General features: G+C 41.5%; 1 protein-coding gene across 3 annotated transcripts in view; it reads left to right on the top strand.

The window, feature by feature from the left end:
- The window catches only part of ogdha (oxoglutarate dehydrogenase a), a 74,549-nt gene that overhangs the window by 33,655 nt on the left and 20,309 nt on the right, over positions 1-20,585 (top strand). For 2 of the 3 annotated variants that reach the window (XM_046346551.1, XM_046346552.1), the window contains exons 5-6: positions 11,644-11,759; positions 11,903-12,057. In XM_046346551.1, the coding sequence (XP_046202507.1) occupies positions 11,644-11,759; positions 11,903-12,057 (271 nt within the window). Of the gene's footprint in view, positions 1-3,983; positions 4,029-11,643; positions 11,760-11,902; positions 12,058-20,585 lie in introns of all 3 variants that reach the window. The other variant, XM_046346550.1, reaches the window with a different exon arrangement.

The raw sequence follows: 20,585 nt of genomic DNA, 5'->3' as shown, positions 1-20,585 counted from the left end.
CCTTGTCTTTTATTTATATTTTTGCACCATCTCTATGCACACTCAAAGGACTCTGCACACTCCACTCACACACTGATACTTCAACTCACACACCCTCAATTAATTTGCTCACACACATAACATGCACACACACTATATATACAAAACTATGTGAACACCCCTTCAAACGAGTGAATTTGGACATTTCAGCCACACCCGTTGCTGACGGGTGTATAAAAGCGAGCACACAGCCTGCAAACTCCATAGACAAACATTGCCAGTAGAATGGCCTGACTGAAGAGCTCAGTAACTTTCAACATGGCATCATCACAGGATGACAAGTCAGTTTGTCAAATTTCTGTCATATTAGAGCTGCCCCAGTCAACTGTAAGTGCTGCTATTGTGAAGTGGAAATTTCGAGGAGCAAAAACGGCTCAGCCGCAAAGTGGTAAGCCACACAAGCTCACAGAACGAGACCACAGAGTGCTGAAACGTGGAATAGGTAAAAAATAATCTATCCTCTGCTGCTAGACTCAATACCGAGTTCCAAACTGCCTCTGGACCAACGACAGCAACTGTTCGTTGGGAGCTTCATGAAATGGGTTTCCATGGCCAAGCAGCCCCACACGAGCCTAAAATCACCATGCACAAAGCCAAGCGTCGGCTGGAGTGGTGTAAAGCTAATCTCTATTGGACTCTAGAGCAGTGGAAACGCGTTCTCTGGAGTGATGAATCACGCTTCACCATCTCGTGGTCCGAATCTGGGTTTGACGAATGCATGGATAACGCTACTTGCCCAAATGCATAGTGTCAACTGTAAAGTTTGGTAGAGGAATAATGGTCTGGGGCTGTTTGGGCTCGGCCCCTTAGTTCCAGTGAAGTGAAATTGTATGCTATAGCATTACAATAACATTCTAGACAATTCTGTGCTTCCAACTTTGTGGCAACAGTTTGGGGAAGGCCCTTTCCTGTTTCTGCATGACAATGCCCCTGTGCACAAAGTGAGGTCCATACATAAATGCTTTGAGATTGGTGTGGAAGAACTTGTCTGGCCTGCACAGAGCCCTGACCTCAACCCCATCGAAGGCCTTTGGGATGAATTGGAATGCTGGCTGCGAGCCAGGCCTTATCGCCCAACAGCAGTGCCTGACCTCACTAATGCTCTTGTGGCTGAATGGAAGCAAGTCCACGCAGCAATGTTCTGACATCTAGTGGAAAGCCTTCCCAGGAGAGTGGAGGCTTTTATATCAGCAAAGGGGGACCAACTCCATATCAATGCCCATGATTTTGGAATGAGGTGTTTGACGAGCAGGTGTCCACATACTTTTGTTCATGTAGTGTACATGTATACTGACTCCACACACTACTCACATACAACCATCATATACACTGCTGCTACTCTGTCATATATCCTGATGCCGTGTCACCTTAACCCTATACATATCTAACTCTAGCACTCCAGCATCCCTGCACATGGTAAATATGGTAATGGATTTGACCCTGTATATAGCTTACTTGCTTTCTCATGTTCTTATTTTTAGTTCTTGTGTGTTTTTGTTCCACCTAATGTTATATTTAGTAGTATATTGATTACTGCTTTGTTGGGTTTAGAGCTTGCAAGAAATGCATTTCACTGTACTTGTGAATGTGACATTAAAACTTATCCGAAGTGGTAGTTGATCATTTTTCGACAATGCTCTATGATCAAGACTGTGCTTTGTCTGACCTCATGCCCTAGACCTGTCCAGTATGTCTGGACCTACCGGGAGTTGTCTCCCACTGGCATAGCTCTGAGCGGTCGTTGAGGTACACAAGCCCTCTTACCACGACAAAGTGACAGTCCAAAAAGCATCAATACAAATAGCAGTTTCTTAGGTACCACTTCTTTGTAGGACAGATCTGTACTGTATGACTTCTCTGTCTGCAGGCAGCCAAGCACAAATTGAAATGAAAGTTAAATGCTGTTATAACAATATTGTCTGGAGTGCTCTGTTTAAGTTCACATACAGTAGCCTTCTTGAGTGACACCGCTACATCCCCAGTTTGAAGCCAATGTCGCATCACTGGTTTTAATGACATGATTTAAGTGTCCCATTACACTACTGTCTATCAGTGGCGGGGCATATTTAGAGTTCTCCTAGATTTTCTGGCGTATCTCCCAAATCTACTAACCATCTTGCTTGACTGGACCAAAAATCCCCTCTTAATATACTTCTCAGTAAAAATTAACAGCTATTCAACGCATTTGTAGTTTCCTCCTGAAGTATGGTATAGGGGGACAGGAGTTGTCTCTTCTGCCAACTATAACTTTTAGGCCTTAGTTCTTACTGTTCACAACAACAGCTACAGTATGACTCCTAACAGTAAGATATTAACTGTTTGGAAAGGTAAATCACCTTCAACTTGGATTATAAGAAAAAAGGGGAGGGAAGGGACATTTCTATGAACCAGCATACCCCTAAACCTTGTACCCCTCTTCTTGTTGGTGACTGAATAGTCTAATTAGTGGTGCTCTCAAGATCTGTATACTTTCTGCATGTCTGATGGTTATTAGTTCCAGTACAGCACGTCTCGGTCTGCATGGGGCATTTTTCAGTTTGGCTGTGATCCGGGTGTGATGTTTGTGTTTGTGCATTCTGCAGCAAGGCAGGTACAGCATTTTCTAGATGTAATTTGCACTTAAAGCTGTGTTTGCCACCCTTGTTGTGGTTGGTGCTGCGCTGTCGCTAGAGTTCAGAAGCAGTCAGTCAGTGGTGCTGCTGTGGTGATTGAAGTTGTGAGGGGGGGGATTCTCGCAAACAAATCGAAGTTAAAAGAACAAGCCAGTGGTCTAGAGGTCTAAACCGCTTCCTCCGGCACACGTCTATAGTGTCTGCATAAATTTGAATCCGGCCTACTGCCCTTTGACACAACTTCTCCTATCTTTCCCCACTGTCGTCCTCTCTTTATAAAGTGCCATAGGTGTTTGCCCGCAGCGGAGGGCACAGCTGAAATTTTACTTTGTAACGCCAACCCACCACCATGTGTGGTGGGAGGGTTCCAGGTGGTTTCTGCCGTCCCTGGCTGCAGAAGTCACGATGGTGGCCTCTGGTATGCAGAGACGGTGGAAACATTATCAAACTATCTCTGTGTTACATTCACATAAGCAGTTTTCCATAACTAGGTATATAGCTATGGTCTTTCAAGCTAACTTTGCTGTGTTTGCTTTGTTATCCACTCTGCATAGCTAGCTAGCTATATGTAGTTAGTTGGAAAATGCCAAAATCAGCTTATGGCCGTCTGGAAAACCATTCACTAGCTTACGAGTCGTAAATAAAAGTTGGAATCATCTCTGTACCCAGAGTTATTCAACATGCTAAAATCTAATGTCTCCTACTAAGGAAATTACTTCGGCAGTACTTTAGCGTTCTCAACAAGTTTGAAGCGCATGAATGGACGTATTTCGTTGCTCCGAGTTATAGTATTTTGGAAAACTGACTGGACGTAAACTTGGTATTGGCAAGCTAGCTAGCGGCCTACTTTGTTGTTGGTTACATCTCACCATATTTTTTAAAATCACATTAGCTAACTTTAGCCATAGTTAGCTGGCGTCGTAATGTTCCATAAATGTGCATACTTAGCTTATTTTGCTAGTAGCAAATCCCATTTTGTTTAACAAACTATCAACACACCTAGTGGGTTTACGGCAAGAAATCAATTAAATAGTACCAAGTCATGTTAGCTACGTACGAACACACATCACCGGCAAGAGATAATAGCGTCACCAGTAGTGCTATTTACTCTGAGTGTGGTAGGCGAGAACTCTGCTCCGCTGAGAGTATAATTAGAGAGAACGACTTCTTATTGTCTGCGAGAACCACCCAAAGTTTCACTTCGATTCTAGTTTGCTGACCCCTTCAATGTGTTTGAGTAGAGGTAGAGATGACCCTGATGTCCATGATGGAGAATGGGGGCATGGGTCACTAACCTTTTCCGGGTTTCTCTCCCCCTGATGCCTCCTCCAGACCTGGCATTGTTCAAGGACCGTCTCAGTATTCTAACTGTCGGAGGTATGGCAACACAAGTCTCCCTGTAGTTTTGTCCCTTTCTCTGTGCCTGAATATTTGCTTTTTGTATTGTTTGCGTAGGAATTCTTGCTGTATCTTTCTCACATCTTTTTTTGTTGGCTTTTCAATGGAATACACTTGATGAACAACTGCTAGTGTTCTCGTTGGAATGTTTGGTTATTTATCACATGATCGGATTCTAAGCCATCAGCTGCCCTGAAATAAAGGAGAAAGATAGAGCCTCTCTCTAGCAGCCCCAGTGTGTGGGTGTCGGAGAACACGACCATCTTAAGAGAATAGATTCCTCTATATGTCAGTGTACTCCTTTAGTGCTTTCCTGTTGTAGATCTAGCTGAGTAGACGTTGTTGGAGTAGTAGGCAATAGATTAGCGTATTTCAAACTACAAAAGTGTTTAGTGTAGTGGTACAGTACCTCGTCGCATTCCTCTCAAACGGTGGTGAAATTTGGTTACATTATCTGGCAGAATATTTCAACCACTGAAAGTCCCAGTTCGATTGCAGTTTAAAAAAAAATATGATACATTTATTGGAATGTAAAACAACTGTTTCAGAATCAGATTGCATATCACATTTCATGGCTGACAAACATTGGGAGATATATACACTCGGTGGTCAGTTTATTAGGTAAACCCATCTGAATTCTTTGGGGCATGGAAACATTGCTCAATTGGTATCCAGGGACCTAACGTGTGCCGGTAAAACATTCCCCACACTATTACACCACCGCCACCAGCCTGTACTGTTGACACCAGCAGGATGGGGCGATGGACTCATGCTGCTTATGCCATATCCTAACTCTGCCATCAGCATGACGCAACAGGATCCTTGATTTGTCGGGCCAGGCAATATTTTTCCAAGACTCAATTGTCCAGTGCTCGTGATCGTGTGCCAACTGGAGCCACTAATTGTTGTTTTTCGCTGATAAAGTATAATCAGGTGTGGTCGTCTGCGGGAATAGCCCATCTGTGACAAGGATCAACGAGTTGTGCATTCCCAGATGCCGTTCTGCACACCACTGTTGTACTGCGCCATTATTTGCCTCTTTGACCACCCTGTTAGCTTGCACGATTCTTGCCATTCTCCTTCAAAATAACATCAACTAGCTGTTTTTGCCCACAGGACTTCCTTCCTCTGACTGGATATTTTTTTTGTTTGTTTCACCATTCTTAGGTCAGGTTTCCCCATCTGGTGTCCTGGGGGTGATTTTTATTTTGCCCCACCGGTTTTAAGCAAAAACAAATTCAATTATTATTTCAAATAGTTTTGACATAAGACTGTAAAGACACCAGCAAATCAGCTCAAATGTTTATTTAGGAAATCTGTTCCAAATATTTCTCAAGCATTTCAAAATATTCTCACGCATTATAGATGGAGTGCATTCGGAAGGTATTAAAAACCCTTTACTTTTTTCCCACTTTTTGTTGTGTTACAGCCTTATTCTCAAATGGATTAAGTAAAATAAAAAATCTCATCAATCTACATACAATACCCCATAATGACAAAACGACACTGTTCTTGATGACCTTCAATGCTGCAGAAATGTTTTGGTAACCTTTCCCAGATCTGTGCCTCAACACAATCCTGTCTATGAGCTCTATGTCCAATTCCTTTGACCTCATGGCTTTGGTTTTTGTTTTGACATGAACTGTGGGACCAAATCATGTCCAATCAATTGAATTTACCGCAGGTGGACTCCGATCAAATTGTAGAAACATCTCAAGGATGATCAATTAGAACAGGATGCACCTGAGCTCAATTTCAAGTCAGATAGCAAAGGGCCTGAATACTTACGTAAATAAGGTATTTCAGTTTTTCTAAATAAATGTGCAAAACAAATCTAACAACCTTTTTGCTTTGTTATTATGGGGTATTGTGTGTAGATAGCATTTAATCAATTTTAGAATACGGCTGTAAAGTAACAAAGTGGAATAAGTCAATGGGTCTGAATACTTTTCGAAGGCACTATTATTTATTTATTTGTTTGTTTGTTTATTATAGTGCTTTCGGAAAGTATTCAGGTGTTCTAAAACTTTTCACTGTGTGTGTGTGTGTGCGCACGCATAATTCACTACCGGTCAAAAGTTTTAGAACACCTGCTCATTCAAGGGTTTTTCTTTATTTGTACTATTTTCAACATTGTAGAATAATAGTGAAGACAAACTATGAAATAATACATATGGAATCATATAGTAACCAAAAAAGTGTTAAACAAATCAAAATATATTTTATCTTTGAGATTCTTCTAATAGCCACCAATTGCTGCAAAGTAACCACTACTTAAGGACCCCAATAAGAAGAGCCTTGCTTGGGCCAAGAAACACACGCAATGGACATTTGACCTGTTTAAATTTTTCCTTTGGTCTGGAGTCCAAATTGGAGATTTTTGGTTCCAACTCCTGTGTCTTTGAGACATGGTGTAGGTGAACGGATGATATCCGCATGTGTATTTCCCACTGTAAAGTATGTAGGAGGGGGTGTTATGGTGTGGGGGTGGTTTGCGGGTGACACTGTCTGATTTTATTTAGAATTCAATGCATACTTAACCAGCATGGCTACCACAGCATTCTGCAACAATACGCTATCCCATCTGGTTTGCGTTTAGGGGGAGTATCATTTGTTTTTCAACAGGATAATGACCCAACACACCTCCAGGCTGTGTAAGGGCTATTTGACCAAGGAGGAGAGTGATGGGATGCTGCATCAGATGACCTGACCTCTACAATCCCCTGGCCTCAACGAAATTGAGATGTTTGGGATAATTTGGACCGCAGTGTGAAGGAAAAGCAGCCAACAATTGCTCAGCATATGTGGGAACTCCTTCAAGACTGTTTGAAAAGCATTCCAGGTGAAGCTGGTTGAGAGAATGCCAAGAGTTTGCAAAGGAGTGGCTATTTCAAGAATCTCAAATATAAAATATATTTAGATTTGTTTAAAAAAATGTTGGTTACTACATGATTCCATGTGTGTTACTTCATAGTTTTGTTGTCTCCGCTATTATTGTACATTGTCGAAATTAATAAAAATAAAGAAAAACCCTTGAATGAGTAGGTGTTATAAAACCTTTGACCATGTGTGTGTATATATTAGGCTCTTTCCTGTTTCTGCATGACTGTGCACATAGCGAGGTCCATACTGAAATGTTTTGTCAAGACCAGTGTGGAAGAGCTTGGCTGGCCTGGGCAGATCCCTGACATCAACGCCTTTGGGATTAGTTGCAGACTGTGAGCCAGTTCTAATCGCCCAACATCAGTGCCTGACCTCACTAATGCTCTTGTGGCTGAATGGAAGCAAGTTCCCGTAGCAATGTTCTAACATCGAGTGGAAAGCCTTCTCAGAAGAGTGGAGGCTGTTATAGCAGCAAAGGGGGGGCCAACTGCATATTAATGCCCATGATTTTGGAATGAGATGTCAGACGAGCAGGTGTCCACATACTTTGGATCATGTAGATTGTGTAATGTATATTTACAATACATTAACAAAAGTATGTGGACACCAGTTGGACGTACTGCCAAAACAACATTGGAGGCAGCACATGGTAGAGAAATTAACATTAAATTCTCGCAACAGCTCTGGTGGACATTCCTGCATTTAGCATGCCAATTGCACATTCCCTCAGCTTGGGACATCTGTGGCATTGTGTTGTGTGACAAAACTGCACATTTTAAAGTGGTCTATATTGGTACCCATCACTAGTTGCACCTGTGTAATGATCATGCTGTTTAATCAGCTTCTTGGTATGCCACACCTGTCAGGTGGATGGATTATCTTGGCAAAAGAGAAACGCTCACTAACGGGGATGTAAACAGATTGGTTCACAACATTTGAGTGAAATAGGCTTTTTGTGCGTATGGACAATGTCTGTGATTATTCCATATCAGCTCATGAAACATGGGACCAACACTTTACATGTTACCTTTTATATTTTTGTTTCTATGTATAATCAACTCCTTACTCATAACATGCATCCAAATGCTGTTGATGCTTTGTTTTTGGAAATGTACACTAAAGCTCTTGTACTTTACTTCTTGTGCTTGGTGTAAGATGACATACTGAAGAAAAGCAGGATTCTGCCTCAATGTTTTGAATATTTACATCTCATTAATTTAGCAGATACTCTTATCCAGAGTGACTTACAGGAGTAATTAGGGTTAAGTGCCTTGCTCAAGGGCATTTTTCAGCTAGTGGGCTCTGGGAAATGAACCAGCGTCCTTTTGGTTACTGGCCCAACGCTCTTAACCGCTAGGATACCAGCCACCCTGCGACGATAAAATCATCACCCACATCTGAGTGCACCTCTGATGCTTTTGCACTCCTGCATGATTCTTGGGTCTAGACTCTTGCAAGGCGATGGCTTCCATGGAACCCCCATGACACACAATGTATTTAGATGGCGTGTGCCGTCAGGCTGGTGATGGCAATGACCTGGTCATAGGGGAGCCACGTCTCTCCACTATGTAGAGAGGGAGTGTGTATTCATTGCAGTGTGCTGCTGTCTGTGGCGTTTAGGAGGCATTTAGGAACAGCCATATTGTTGCCTTGTGGGCTGGCAGTGTTGGTGTTGGAAGTGAATTTGCTAGTGAGTGTGCAGAGTCTGCAAGAAGCTGCTCTCCATGTCCTTGGAGAAACTCTAGTTCTACTTGTCAGGTCAGCTAATTGCTGTTTTTTTCTGATGTCTCAGCGTTCTAGGATACCCATAGTTTTTCCTGACTCATGTCCAGTCATTTGAAGCCTTGTTCTGTCATTCAACTTATTCTTCTTTGCGTGGATACTCTATCACTCAAGTCTCCATCGTTGACACACACGCTTTCAGTAACACACATGAACAAACACACACACACACATTTTTTATTTCTCTTTTCTTTGAGCTCTTCTCTATTCTATTTAATATAATCCCTATTACTGCCAACCTTTTCTAGCTGGAGCTATTAACATTTATTAAACTCTCATTTCCTGTATTACCAATACTCACACATCCATTTCCTTTGCCATTGACTCTTCGACTAGCCTACTCCATAGTTGTTAATTTTGGGATTGCAACATTGTTGCTTTTCTCTTGTTTTTTTTTGAGGTAATCAAATCAGATGAAGTGTCTCTGTTTATCTTAGATTGCCCTGACTTCTATTTCACTACCTTTTTTTGGCACCAGCATTTTAACCTCTTGCTCCTACCTGACACGCAGACGTCCCATCTAGACATCTGGAAATGCAAATGCGCTACGCTAAATGCTAATAGCACTCGTTAAAACTCAAACGTTCATTAAAATACACATGCAGGGTATTGAATTAAACCTACACACGTTGTGAATCCAACAAGTCAGATTTTTAAAATGCTTTTCGGCAAAAGCATGAGAAGCTATTATCTGATAGCATGTAACACCCCAAAAGACCCGCAGGGGACGTAAACAAAATAATTAGCATAGTCGGCGCTACACAAAACGCACAAATAAAATATAAAACATTCATTACCTTTGACCATCTTCTTTGTTGGCACTCCTAGATGTCCGATTCCGATTAAATCGGTCCATATATAGCCTAGATATCGATCTACGAAGACTGTGTGATCAACGAAAAAAATAGCGTTTTATAACGTAACGTCATTTTTTTTAATTAAAAAAGTCGACGATAAACTTTCACAAAACACTTAGAAATACTTTTGTAATGCAACTTTAGGTATTAGTAAACGTTAATAAGCGATCAAATTGATCACGAGGCGATGTATATTCTATAGCTGTACGTCTGGAAATAACGTCCGGGTAAATCTCAACCAAAATATCCGGTCGGAGACCTGAAGAAATGGGCTGTCTCTTCTTCGTTTGACGAAGAAACAAAGCCTAGGCAAATGACAAGACTGTTGACATCGTGTGGAAGCTGTAGGTATTGCAACCTCGGCCCCATTTAATGTGGATCACCTTTATCAATCGGTTGACGTGGCGCATGGATATATTTTTCCATTTTCAGTGATCAGATTTTCCTGCACTTTTCGATGAAACGCACGTTCTGTTATAGTCACAGCCGTGATTTAACCAGTTTTATAAACGTCTGAGTGTTTTCTATCCACACATATTAATCATATGCATATACTATATTCCTGGCATGAGTAGCAGGGCGCTGAAATGTTGCGTGATTTTTGACAGAATGTTCGAAAAAGTAGGGGGTAGGAGTAACAGGTTAACTAACGAAGAGTCACCTCTACCATAAAACAACAATCAATTGAATTATAGTTATCCTCCTGGCACATAGCTGCCACACTACAAATTCCGCTCATGACATCTCATGCTTTCTTGACTGCCTCAAAAGATCTCTTTAATTGGCTTTTAACTCCTGGAGAATCTAGTCCCCATAAAAATATGGGTAAATCTAAATTGTTCATTTTAAGCAGACATTGACGTGTGTGTGTGTGGCTGGTTAGGTGTGTTTTCCCCCCACGCTTGCATTGTTGGTTAGAGTTTTAACACATTCATGTTTCCCCTACCAGCTATTGTTTGCCTGGTGAGTGTTTTAATAACAGATTTTCAGTGTCTGTACGTTTTGTAGAGAAGGTGCTAATCCAGGGTAGCAAGATATTAGCATATCTTTGAAGAACAACCTAAAGTGGATATCTGCTGACCTAAAACTGGGGTAGCCTTCCATTACTTCATTGACAATCTGCGTATTTTAGATGCTATCACCCACTCCATACCCTCTCTTTAATATGCTTTCAATGCAAATCAACAGAAATCATGGCCATATACCAGAGAAGCACTGAAACCATATAGACATGGGCTCAGACTCATCACCGGAAACACCATTTTGAAATTAGCTTTGTAAATGTAAATGACAGTTACCACTATTTTCAGGACACATAAAGGCCTACGTGATTCACTGGATCTTAAAGTGTAGAAGAACATTGATCATTTAAATTATATTTTTCCTAAGTCATGTACATTCTGCTATACCTTGTAAATACCAGAATAGTGACTGTTTACATCTGTGTTAAGATCACAATGACTCATCTGTCTGCCACCTCTTTTAGTTCAGGAAGGGCAGTTTGCTTGATAATTCCACTTTAGAATAGATAACATTTATCAGATTGATAATAGTACTCTTGCTTCAATGACACTAATGATATTTTCTTGTTTGTTTTTTTTTCTTTCTTTTTTTGGACCCCACAAATATACGGTGCTTGTTTTTACCCACTGCTCCCCTCTGCTCATGTCCCACCCCTTCATTTACTTTTCCTATCCACGGTGTATCCATTCATGTTGCATGCCTCCACCGTTGTCCTGTTTGTTTGCCTGTGATGCTGCACCACATTTGATTTTGCTGCATTGCCTCAATGTTGCTGTTATGGTGCCATCGACCATATGGCATATTCCTGTGTTTTCATCCATTGTGCTCCTTTTTCTCCCTACATCCTAATGTCTCTGCTTGTTTTGTTGTTTTGTTTTCTTTCATGGGGAATGTCTTTGTGGCCTACATTCTTTCCCCTATGTTTCTGTTTGCTTTGTTTTCTCCTCTGTGCTAACTGTCCCCGCATCTGCCCCCCTCAACCCCCGCCACCCCCTCCCTCCTGCCACACTGCCCTTCTGGATGGTCTGCTGCCCCTGCGTGCTGAACAGGCTTTTATGGACTGGACGAGTCGGATTTGGACAAAGTGTTCCGCCTGCCTACCACCACCTTTATTGGGGGCACTGAGACTGCCTTGCCCTTGAGGGAGATAATCCGCCGCCTGGAGGTATCCAAAATAAACCGCACACACCGGTCTGTCTCTCAAAGAAGTTGGGTTCTTGCCAATCGTTTGTCTTGAACGAGTGAAAAGTGTACATTCAGGCTCATTTTCATGGTCAGTGACAAGACACGCTGTCCCATTTTTTTCAGATGGCCTACTGCCAGCACATCGGGGTTGAGTTCATGTTCATCAATGACCTAGACCAGTGCCAGTGGATCCGGGAAAAGTTTGAGAAGCCCGGCGTCATGCAGTTCACCCTGGAGGAGAAGAGGACCCTGCTGGCCCGCATGGTTCGCTCCACCAGGTCAGAGCCACGCCCCCCCAAAAAGTTCCATCCCCCACATACCTCTCAAATAATATCAATTAATCAAATGCATTTATAAAGTCCTTTTCACGTCAGCAGTTGTCACAAATTGCTTTCACAGTCCACCTTGTCATAGTGCTTGCCCAGATTTCAGTCATTGCAGGGCTCTGGACTGCGACCATTTTGACACATTTTATGACCCTTTGACTTAGCTGTGCAAGTGAAAACATTTATTAACACTTACAATCACCCCTGGTGAGACAAAACTGCGACCGGTCGGTGAAGAGCACTTTTTGCCAGTCCTGTCTGGTCCAGCGATGGTGTGTTTGTGCCCATAGGCGGCGTTGTTGCCTGCTGAGGACCTGCCTTACAACCGGCCTACAAGCCTTCAGTCCAGACTCTTGTCAGCCTATTGCGAACAGTCTGAGCGCTGATGGAGGGATTGTGCGTTCCTGGTGTAACTCGGCAGTTGTTGTGTCCATCCTGTACCTCATGCCTCCTTGCAGCATGCCTTAGGCACATTCACGTGGATGAGCAGGGACCCTGGGCATCTTTATTTTGGTGTTTTTCAGAGTCAGTAGAAAGGCCTCTTTAGTGTCCACATTTTCATAACTGTGACCTTAACCTTTCTTAGCGCAGGCCTCGACAAGATTCCGCTGAAAAGGCAGCTCGCAAAATTCAAAAATATTTATTAGAAATATGTAACTTTCACACATTAACAAGTCCAATACAGCAAATGAAAAATAAACATATTTTTAATCTACCCGTCGTGTCCGATTTCAAAAATGCTTTACAGCTAAAGCAAAACATATGATTGTTAGGTCATAGCCAAGTCGAAAAAAATACACAGCCATTTTTCCAGCCAAAGATAGGAGTCACAAAAAGCAGAAATAGAGATAAAATTAATCACTAACCTTTAATGATCTTCATCAGATGACACTCATAGGACATCACGTTACACAATACATGTATGTTTTGTTCGATAATGTGCATATTTAGATCCAAAAATCTGTTTATATTGGCGCCTCACGTGCAGTAATGTTTTGATTCCAAAACATCCGGGGATTTTGCAGAAATATTCATAAACATTGATAAAAGATACAAGTGTTATTCACATAATGAAAGATAGACTTCTCCTTAATGCAACCACTGTCAGATTTCAAAAAAACTTTACGGAAAAAGCATGATCTGAGAACGGCGCTCAGAACCCAAAACAGCCATAGGAATATCCGCCATTTTGGAATCAACAGTTAGAAACAACACCATAAATATTCACTTACCTTTGATGATCATCAGAAGGCACTCCCAGGAATCCCAGTTCGACAATAAATTACTGATTTGTTCCATAAAGTTCCATCATGTCCAAATAGCCACTTGTTGTTAGCGTGTTCAGCCCAGTAATCCATCTTTGAGGCTTAGGCCCCTATCCAGACACAAACTCGCAAAGTTCTGTTACAGACCTTTAGAAACATGTCAAACGATGTATGGAATCAATCTTTAGGATGTTTTTAACATAAAACATCAATGTTCCAACCGGAGAATTCCTTTGTCTTCAGAAAAGCACTGGAACGAGAGGTAACTCTGTCGGGAGCGCGCGTTATGAGACCGAGAGCTCCCATGTGCCCCTCCTTTATAGTAGAATCCTCAAACCAGTTTCTAAAGATGGTTGGCATCTAATGGAAGCTGTAGGAAGTGCAACTTTATCCATATCTCAATGTGTACTCGGTAGGCAAAGCTTTGAAAACTACAAACCACCGATATCCCACTTACTGGTTGGATTTTCTCAGGTTTTCGCCTCCCATATGAGTTCTGTTATACTCACACACATCATTCAAACAGTTTTAGAAACTTCAGTGTCTTCTATCAAATACTAATAATAATATGCATATATTAGCATCTGGGACAGAGTAGGAAGAAATTCGCTCTGGGCACGCTATTCATCCAAAAGTGAAAATGCTGCCCCCTATCCCAAAAAGGTTAATTGCCTACTGTCTGTAAGATGTTAGTATTTTAATGACCATTCCTCAGGTGCATGTTCATTAATTATGGTTCATTGAACAAGCATGGGAAACGGTGCTTAAACCCTTTACAATGAAGATCTGTGAAGTTATTTGGATTTTTACAAATTATCTTTGAAAGACAGGGTCCTGAAAAACGTACGTTTCTTTTTTTGCTGAGTTTATTTCTATCTATCCTGACTGGTTGCATCACTTCCTGGTATCGCAAATCCTTGGCCTCCGACTGCAAGTCACTACAGAGGGTAGTACGTACGGCCCAGTACATCACTGGGGCCAAGCTTCCCTCCATCCAGGACCTCTATATCAGGCGATATCAGAGGCCGCAGCCACCCTAGTCATAGACTGTTCTCTCTGCTACCGCATGGTAAGTGGTACCGGAGCGCCAAGTCTAGGTCCAAAAGGCTTCTTAACAGCTTCTTCCCCCAAGGCATAAGATTTCTGAACAGCTAATCGAAGGGCTACCCAGACCCCTCTATTATGCTGCTGCTACATTCTGTTTATTATCTATGCATAGTCAATTTAACTCTACTTACATGTACTTTATTACCCCAATCACCTCGACTAATCAGTGCCCCCCCGCACATTGACTCTGTACCGGTACCTCCTGTATATAACAGCCTCGCAAAAGTTTGGGGTCAGTTAGAAATGTTCTTGTTTTTGAAAGAAAAGCAGCAAAAAAATGTTGGTCCATTTAAAATAACATCAAATTGATCAGAAATACAGTGTAGACATGGTTAATGTTGAAATGACTATTGTAGCTGGAAACGGCAGATAAAAAAATAAAAGCAGTATCTACAGAAGCCCATTATCAGCAACTGTCACTCCTGTGTTCCAATGGCACGGTGTGTTAGCTAATCCAAGTTTATCATTTTAAAAGGCTAATTGATCATTAGATAACCCTTTTGCAATTATGTTAGCACAGCTGAAAACTTGTGTGATTAAATAATTCATAAAACTGGCCTTCTTTAGACTAGTTGAGTATCTGGAGCATCAGAATTTGTGGGTTTGAGTACAGGCTCAAAATGTCCAGAAACAAAGAACTTTCTTCTGAAACTCGTCAGGCTATTCTTGTTCTGAGAAATGAAGGCTATTCCATGTGAGAAATTGCCAAGAATCTGAATATCTCGTACAACGCTCTGTACTACTCCCTTCACAGAACAGAGCAAAATGGCTTGAACCAGAATAGAAAGAGTGGGAGGCCCCGGGGCACAACTGAGCAAGAGGACAAGTATATTAGCGTGTCTAGTTTGAGAAACAGATCACAAGTCCTCAACTGGCAGTTTCATTAAATAGTACCCGCAAAACACCAGTCTCCATGTTAACAGTGAAGAGGCGATTCCTGGATGCCGCCTAGGCAGAGTTCCTCTGTCCAGTGTCTGTGTTCTTTTGCCCATCTTAATCTTTTCTTTTTATTGGCCAGTCTGATATATGGATTTTTCTTTGCAACTCTGCCTAGAAGGCCAATATCCCAGAGTCACCTCTTCACTGTTAACGTTGAGACTGATGTTTTGCGGGTACTATTGGAACTTGTTCAGTTTGTCTGTTGTTGAATCTTGTTATGCTCAAAAAAATATTTACACGTGTTAAGTTTGCTGAAAATAAACGCAGTTGACAGTTAAAGGACATTTCTGTTTTTGCTGAGTTTAGTTAGATAGTGTGTGTACAGTTGAAGTCGGAAGGTTACAAACACTTAGGTTGGAGTCATTAAAACTTGTTTTTTCAACCACTCCACAAATTTCTTGTTAACAAACTAAAGTTTTGGCAAGTCGGTTAGGACATCTACTTTGTGCATGACACAAGTCATTTTTCCCAAAATTATTTACAGGCAGAATATTTCACTTGTAATTCCAGCGGGTGAGAAGTTTACATACACTAATTTGAGTGTGCCTTTAAACAGCTTGGAACATTCCAGAAAATGATGTCATGGCTTTCTCTCAAGGTATCTCTCGCTTGAATCCATCTAGTAGGGCACTGCACACCCAAATAAGGGCACTGCGTTCATCCACCTCTGGCCTGCTCGCCTCCCTACCACTGAGGAAGTACAGTTCCCGCTCAGCTCAGTCAAAACTGTTCGCTGCTCTGGCTCCCCAATGGTGGAACAAACTCCCTCACGACGCCAGGACAGCGGAGTCAATCACCACCTTCCGGAGACACCTGAAACCCCACCTCTTTAAGGAATACCTAGGATAGGATAAAGTAATCCTTCTCACCCCCCCCCCCCTTAAAATATTTAGATGCACTATTGTAAAGTGGTTGTTCCACTGGATGTCATAAGGTGAATGCACCAATTTGTAAGTCGCTCTGGATAAGAGCGTCTGCTAAATGACTTAAATGTAATGTAAATGTAGTAGGGACATCTTGGATTAGGTTGTGGTTTGGCAGCTCCGCCATCTGCTGTTTTTGTCTTGAAAACATGTGCATCAGTTGTGCTTTTATGAAAGGATACCACATTCCTGATCTTTGCTAGGAGGCGAGAGATTGGATTCACTGGTGTGGCTACTCTCATGGGGACATGTTTGAAGGACATCGCTTTTTATCTCCCACTCAGCCGAAATGAAATGAGCCTTTACAGTTAGGTAGCTCTAGACGTCCAACTGTCTGTTGTTCGAGCAACAGACTTCGTTTCTGACAACTCGCTCTCAAGTCGTTATTTTGTTTTTTGTATAAAGCAGGTATTTATGTCTGGGCAAAATGTGTGCGGGAAGGAATAGTGAAGCGTGGCTCGACCACTTTCAACATATTTCTGAACCCTGCATTCTCATTCTCTGTGTGGGGAAAGCAGTGAAGAGACGGGGAGATCAACAATTTCCAGGCTCAGGGAACTCAACACACAAACACCTACATGGAGGTGACAGCATTCCCTCTTCCATATTCCCCCCAAGACACAACTACGAGAACATAACCAATAAAAACGGGTCACAACTCCTGCAGCTCTGTCGGAAGCTGGGCATGTACATAGTCAATGGTAAGCTTTGAGGGGACTCCTATGGTAGGTACACCTATAGCTCATCGCTTGGCAGTAGTACAGTAGACTACTTTATCACTGACCTCAACCCAGAGTCTCTCAGAGTGTTCAGTCAGGCCACTGACACCCCTATCAGATCACAGCAAAATCACACTCAACTTGAACAGAGCTGTGCTCAATCATGAGGGTAGATAATATTAAAAAATGTTATAAATGGAAGGAAAATAGTGTGGAAATCTACCAAACTATTCGGCAACAACAAATTCAATCCCTTCTTGACAATTTCCTGGACAAACGACACGAATTATCTATCCAAAATGGAGATCTATGGGTAAACCACTTTTCCAATATTTTTGGCTCTATAACAAAGAACAAACAGCAAAAACATGAACATGATCAAATACAAATCTTAGAATCAACTATTAAAAACTACCAGATCCCACTGGATTCTCTAATTGCATTGCATGAACTACAGGAAAAAAATACAAAGCACTCCAACTCAAAAGGCCTGTGGGGTTGATGGTATCCTAAATGAAATGATAAAATATACAGACCACAAATACCAATTGGCTATACTTAAACTATTTAACATCATCCTCAGCTCTGGCATCTTCCCCAATATTTGGAACCAAGGACTGGTCACCCCAATCAACAAAAGTGGAGACATATTCGACCCCAATATCTACCGGGAGAAATGCATCAGCAGCAACCTTGGGAAAATCCTCTGCATTATCATAAACAGCAGACATTTCCTCAGCAGAAACAATGTAGTGAGCAAATGTCAAATTTGCTTTTTTGCAAATTACCGTATGACAGACCACGTATTCACCCTGCACACCCTAATTGACAAACAAAAACTAAAACAAAGGCAGTCTTCTCATGCTTTGTTGATTTCTAAAATCTTTTGACTCAATTTGGCATGAGGGTCTGCTATACAAATTGATAGAAAGTGGTGTTGGGGGAAAAACACAGTACAAAATCTATGTACACAAACAACAAGTGTGCGGTTAAAATTGCCACACAAAAGAACTTTCATTCCAAATGGCCGAGGGGGTGAGACAGGGATGCAGGTGAAAACCAACCCTCTTCAACATATATCAACGAATTGGCGAGGGCACTAGAGAACAGTCTGCAGCACCCAGCTGCAGTCAAATGTCTACTGTTTGCTGATAATCTGGTGCGTCTGTCCCCAACCAAGGAGGGTCTACAGCAGCACCTAGATCTTCTGCACAGATTGTCAAACCTGTGCCCTGACAGTAAATCTCAGTAAAACAAAATTAATGGTGTTCCATAAAAGGTCCAGTTGTCAGGACTACGAATACAAATTCCATCTAGACACTGCTGCCCTAGAGCAGTGGTTTCCAAATTGTTTATAGTCCCGTACCCCTTAAAACATTCAACCTCCAGCTGCGTACCAGTGTCAGCACATTCTCAAATGTTGTTTTTTCCCCGTAATTCTTAGCCTGCCACACACGATACGATACATTTATTCATCATAAGAATGCATGTGAGGTTTTTGTCACAACCCAGCTCATAGCAAGTGGCAAATAATATTTATCAATAATTTTGCTCTTTATTTAACCATCTTACATATAAAACCTTATTTGTTCATCAAAAAATTGTGAATAACCTAATGAGAAGGGTGTGCTTCAAAGGATGCATATAACTCTGCAATGTTGTGTTGTATTGGAGTCTCAGTCCTAAATAATTTTCCACACACAGTCTGTCTGTCTATTTAGTTTATGCTAGTGAAGGCCGAGAATCCACTCTCACATCGGTACGTGGTTGCGAAGGGCATCAGTGTCTTAGCAGCACAATTTAATACTCTGAGCGCAGCCTAATCCAGTGGCTTCTGATTTCATTCCGTTTTCACAGAACCGCTTGCTACAATTTCGATGAGGCTCTCTTGTTCAGATATCGGTAAGTGGACTGGAGGCAGGGCAAGAAAGGGATAACAAATCCAGTTGTTTGTGTCATCTGTTTTATATATTTTTTTAATTGAGAATCATATTTTTAATGTTTATTTTTTAAATTATTATTTATTTAACCTTTAACTAGGCAAGTCAGTTAAGAACAAATTCTTATTTCCAATGATGGCCTAGGAACAGTGGGTTAACTGCCTTGTTCAGGGGCGGAGCAGCAGATTTATACCTTGTTAGCTCAGAGATTCGATCTAGCAACCTTTCGGGTACTGGCCCAACCAATTATTTTAGGATTGTGTAGGCCTATTCTAATAGCGAACCTATGCAGGTTTTTAATTATATAATCCTTTATCCTAGCCCTATAATACATGTATTTATATTTATAAAATGTTATCTTAAAAGCTAATCATTCCGATTCACATCGGCAAACAAGGGCCGCACTATATAACAGCTTTTAAGTCATAATATACCTGACCTCTACAATTAGGACATATCATATTAAACAAACAAAGTACCTTGGTATTTCTAATGTACAATCTTCAAATTAAATGCATTACCCATCCTCGCTTTCCCCTAAATCGATACCTGATATTACATCCATATAGTCCAAAGTTCCATATTGCCTAAATAGAAAAAGGATAAGTTCATCATACCCATTCTGCATTACCATAAATCCAACCTTGTTTTAAGTCCATGGTTCCATAATGCATGAATAAAAACAACAAAGGTTGTTAATGCAAAAAAATGTTTTTTTGTATAAAAATAACTCTGAATCCATATTTGTCCTGTGTAATGTGGTGTAAGTACAGTGGGGCAAAAAAGTATTTAGTCAGCCACCAATTGTGCAAGTTCTCCCACTTAAAAAGATGAGATGCCTGTAATTTTCATCATTGGTACACTTCAACTATGACAGACAAAAGGAGAAAAAAAATCCGGAAAATCACATTGTAGGATTTTTAATGAATTTATTTGCAAATTATGGTGGAAAATAAGTATTTGGTCACCTACAAACAAGCAAGATTTCTGGCTCTCACAGACCTGTAACTTCTTCTTTAAGAGGCTCCTCTGTTCTCCACTCGTTACCTGTATTAATGGCACCTGTTTGAACTTGTTATCAGTATAAAAGACACCTGTCCACAACCTCAAACAGTCACACTCCAAACTCCACTATAGCCTAGACCAAAGAGCTGTCAAAGGACACCAGAAACAAAATTGTAGACCTGCACCAGGCTGGGAAGACTGAATCTGCAATAGGTAAGCAACTTGGTTTGAAGAAATCAACTGTGGGAGCAATTATTAGGAAATAGAAGACATACAAGACCACTGATAATCTCCCTCGATCTGGGGCTCCATGCAAGGTCTCACCCCGTGGGGTCAAAATGATCACAAGAACGGTGTGCAAAAGTCCTAGAACCACACGGGGAACCTAGTGAATGACCTGCAGAGAGCTGGGACCAAAGTAACAAAGCCTACCGTCAGTAACACACTACGCCGCCAGGAACTCAAATGCTGCAGTGCCAGACATGTCCCCTTGCTTAAGCCAGTACATGTCCAGGCCCGTCGGAAGTTTGCTAGAGAGCATTTGGATGATCCAGAAGAAGATTGGGAGAATGTCATATGGTC

This window comes from Oncorhynchus gorbuscha, linkage group LG04 (assembly GCF_021184085.1).
Source record: "Oncorhynchus gorbuscha isolate QuinsamMale2020 ecotype Even-year linkage group LG04, OgorEven_v1.0, whole genome shotgun sequence".
Classification (NCBI taxonomy): Eukaryota; Metazoa; Chordata; class Actinopteri; order Salmoniformes; family Salmonidae; genus Oncorhynchus; species Oncorhynchus gorbuscha.
This window is presented reverse-complemented; position numbering and strand designations above follow the sequence as displayed.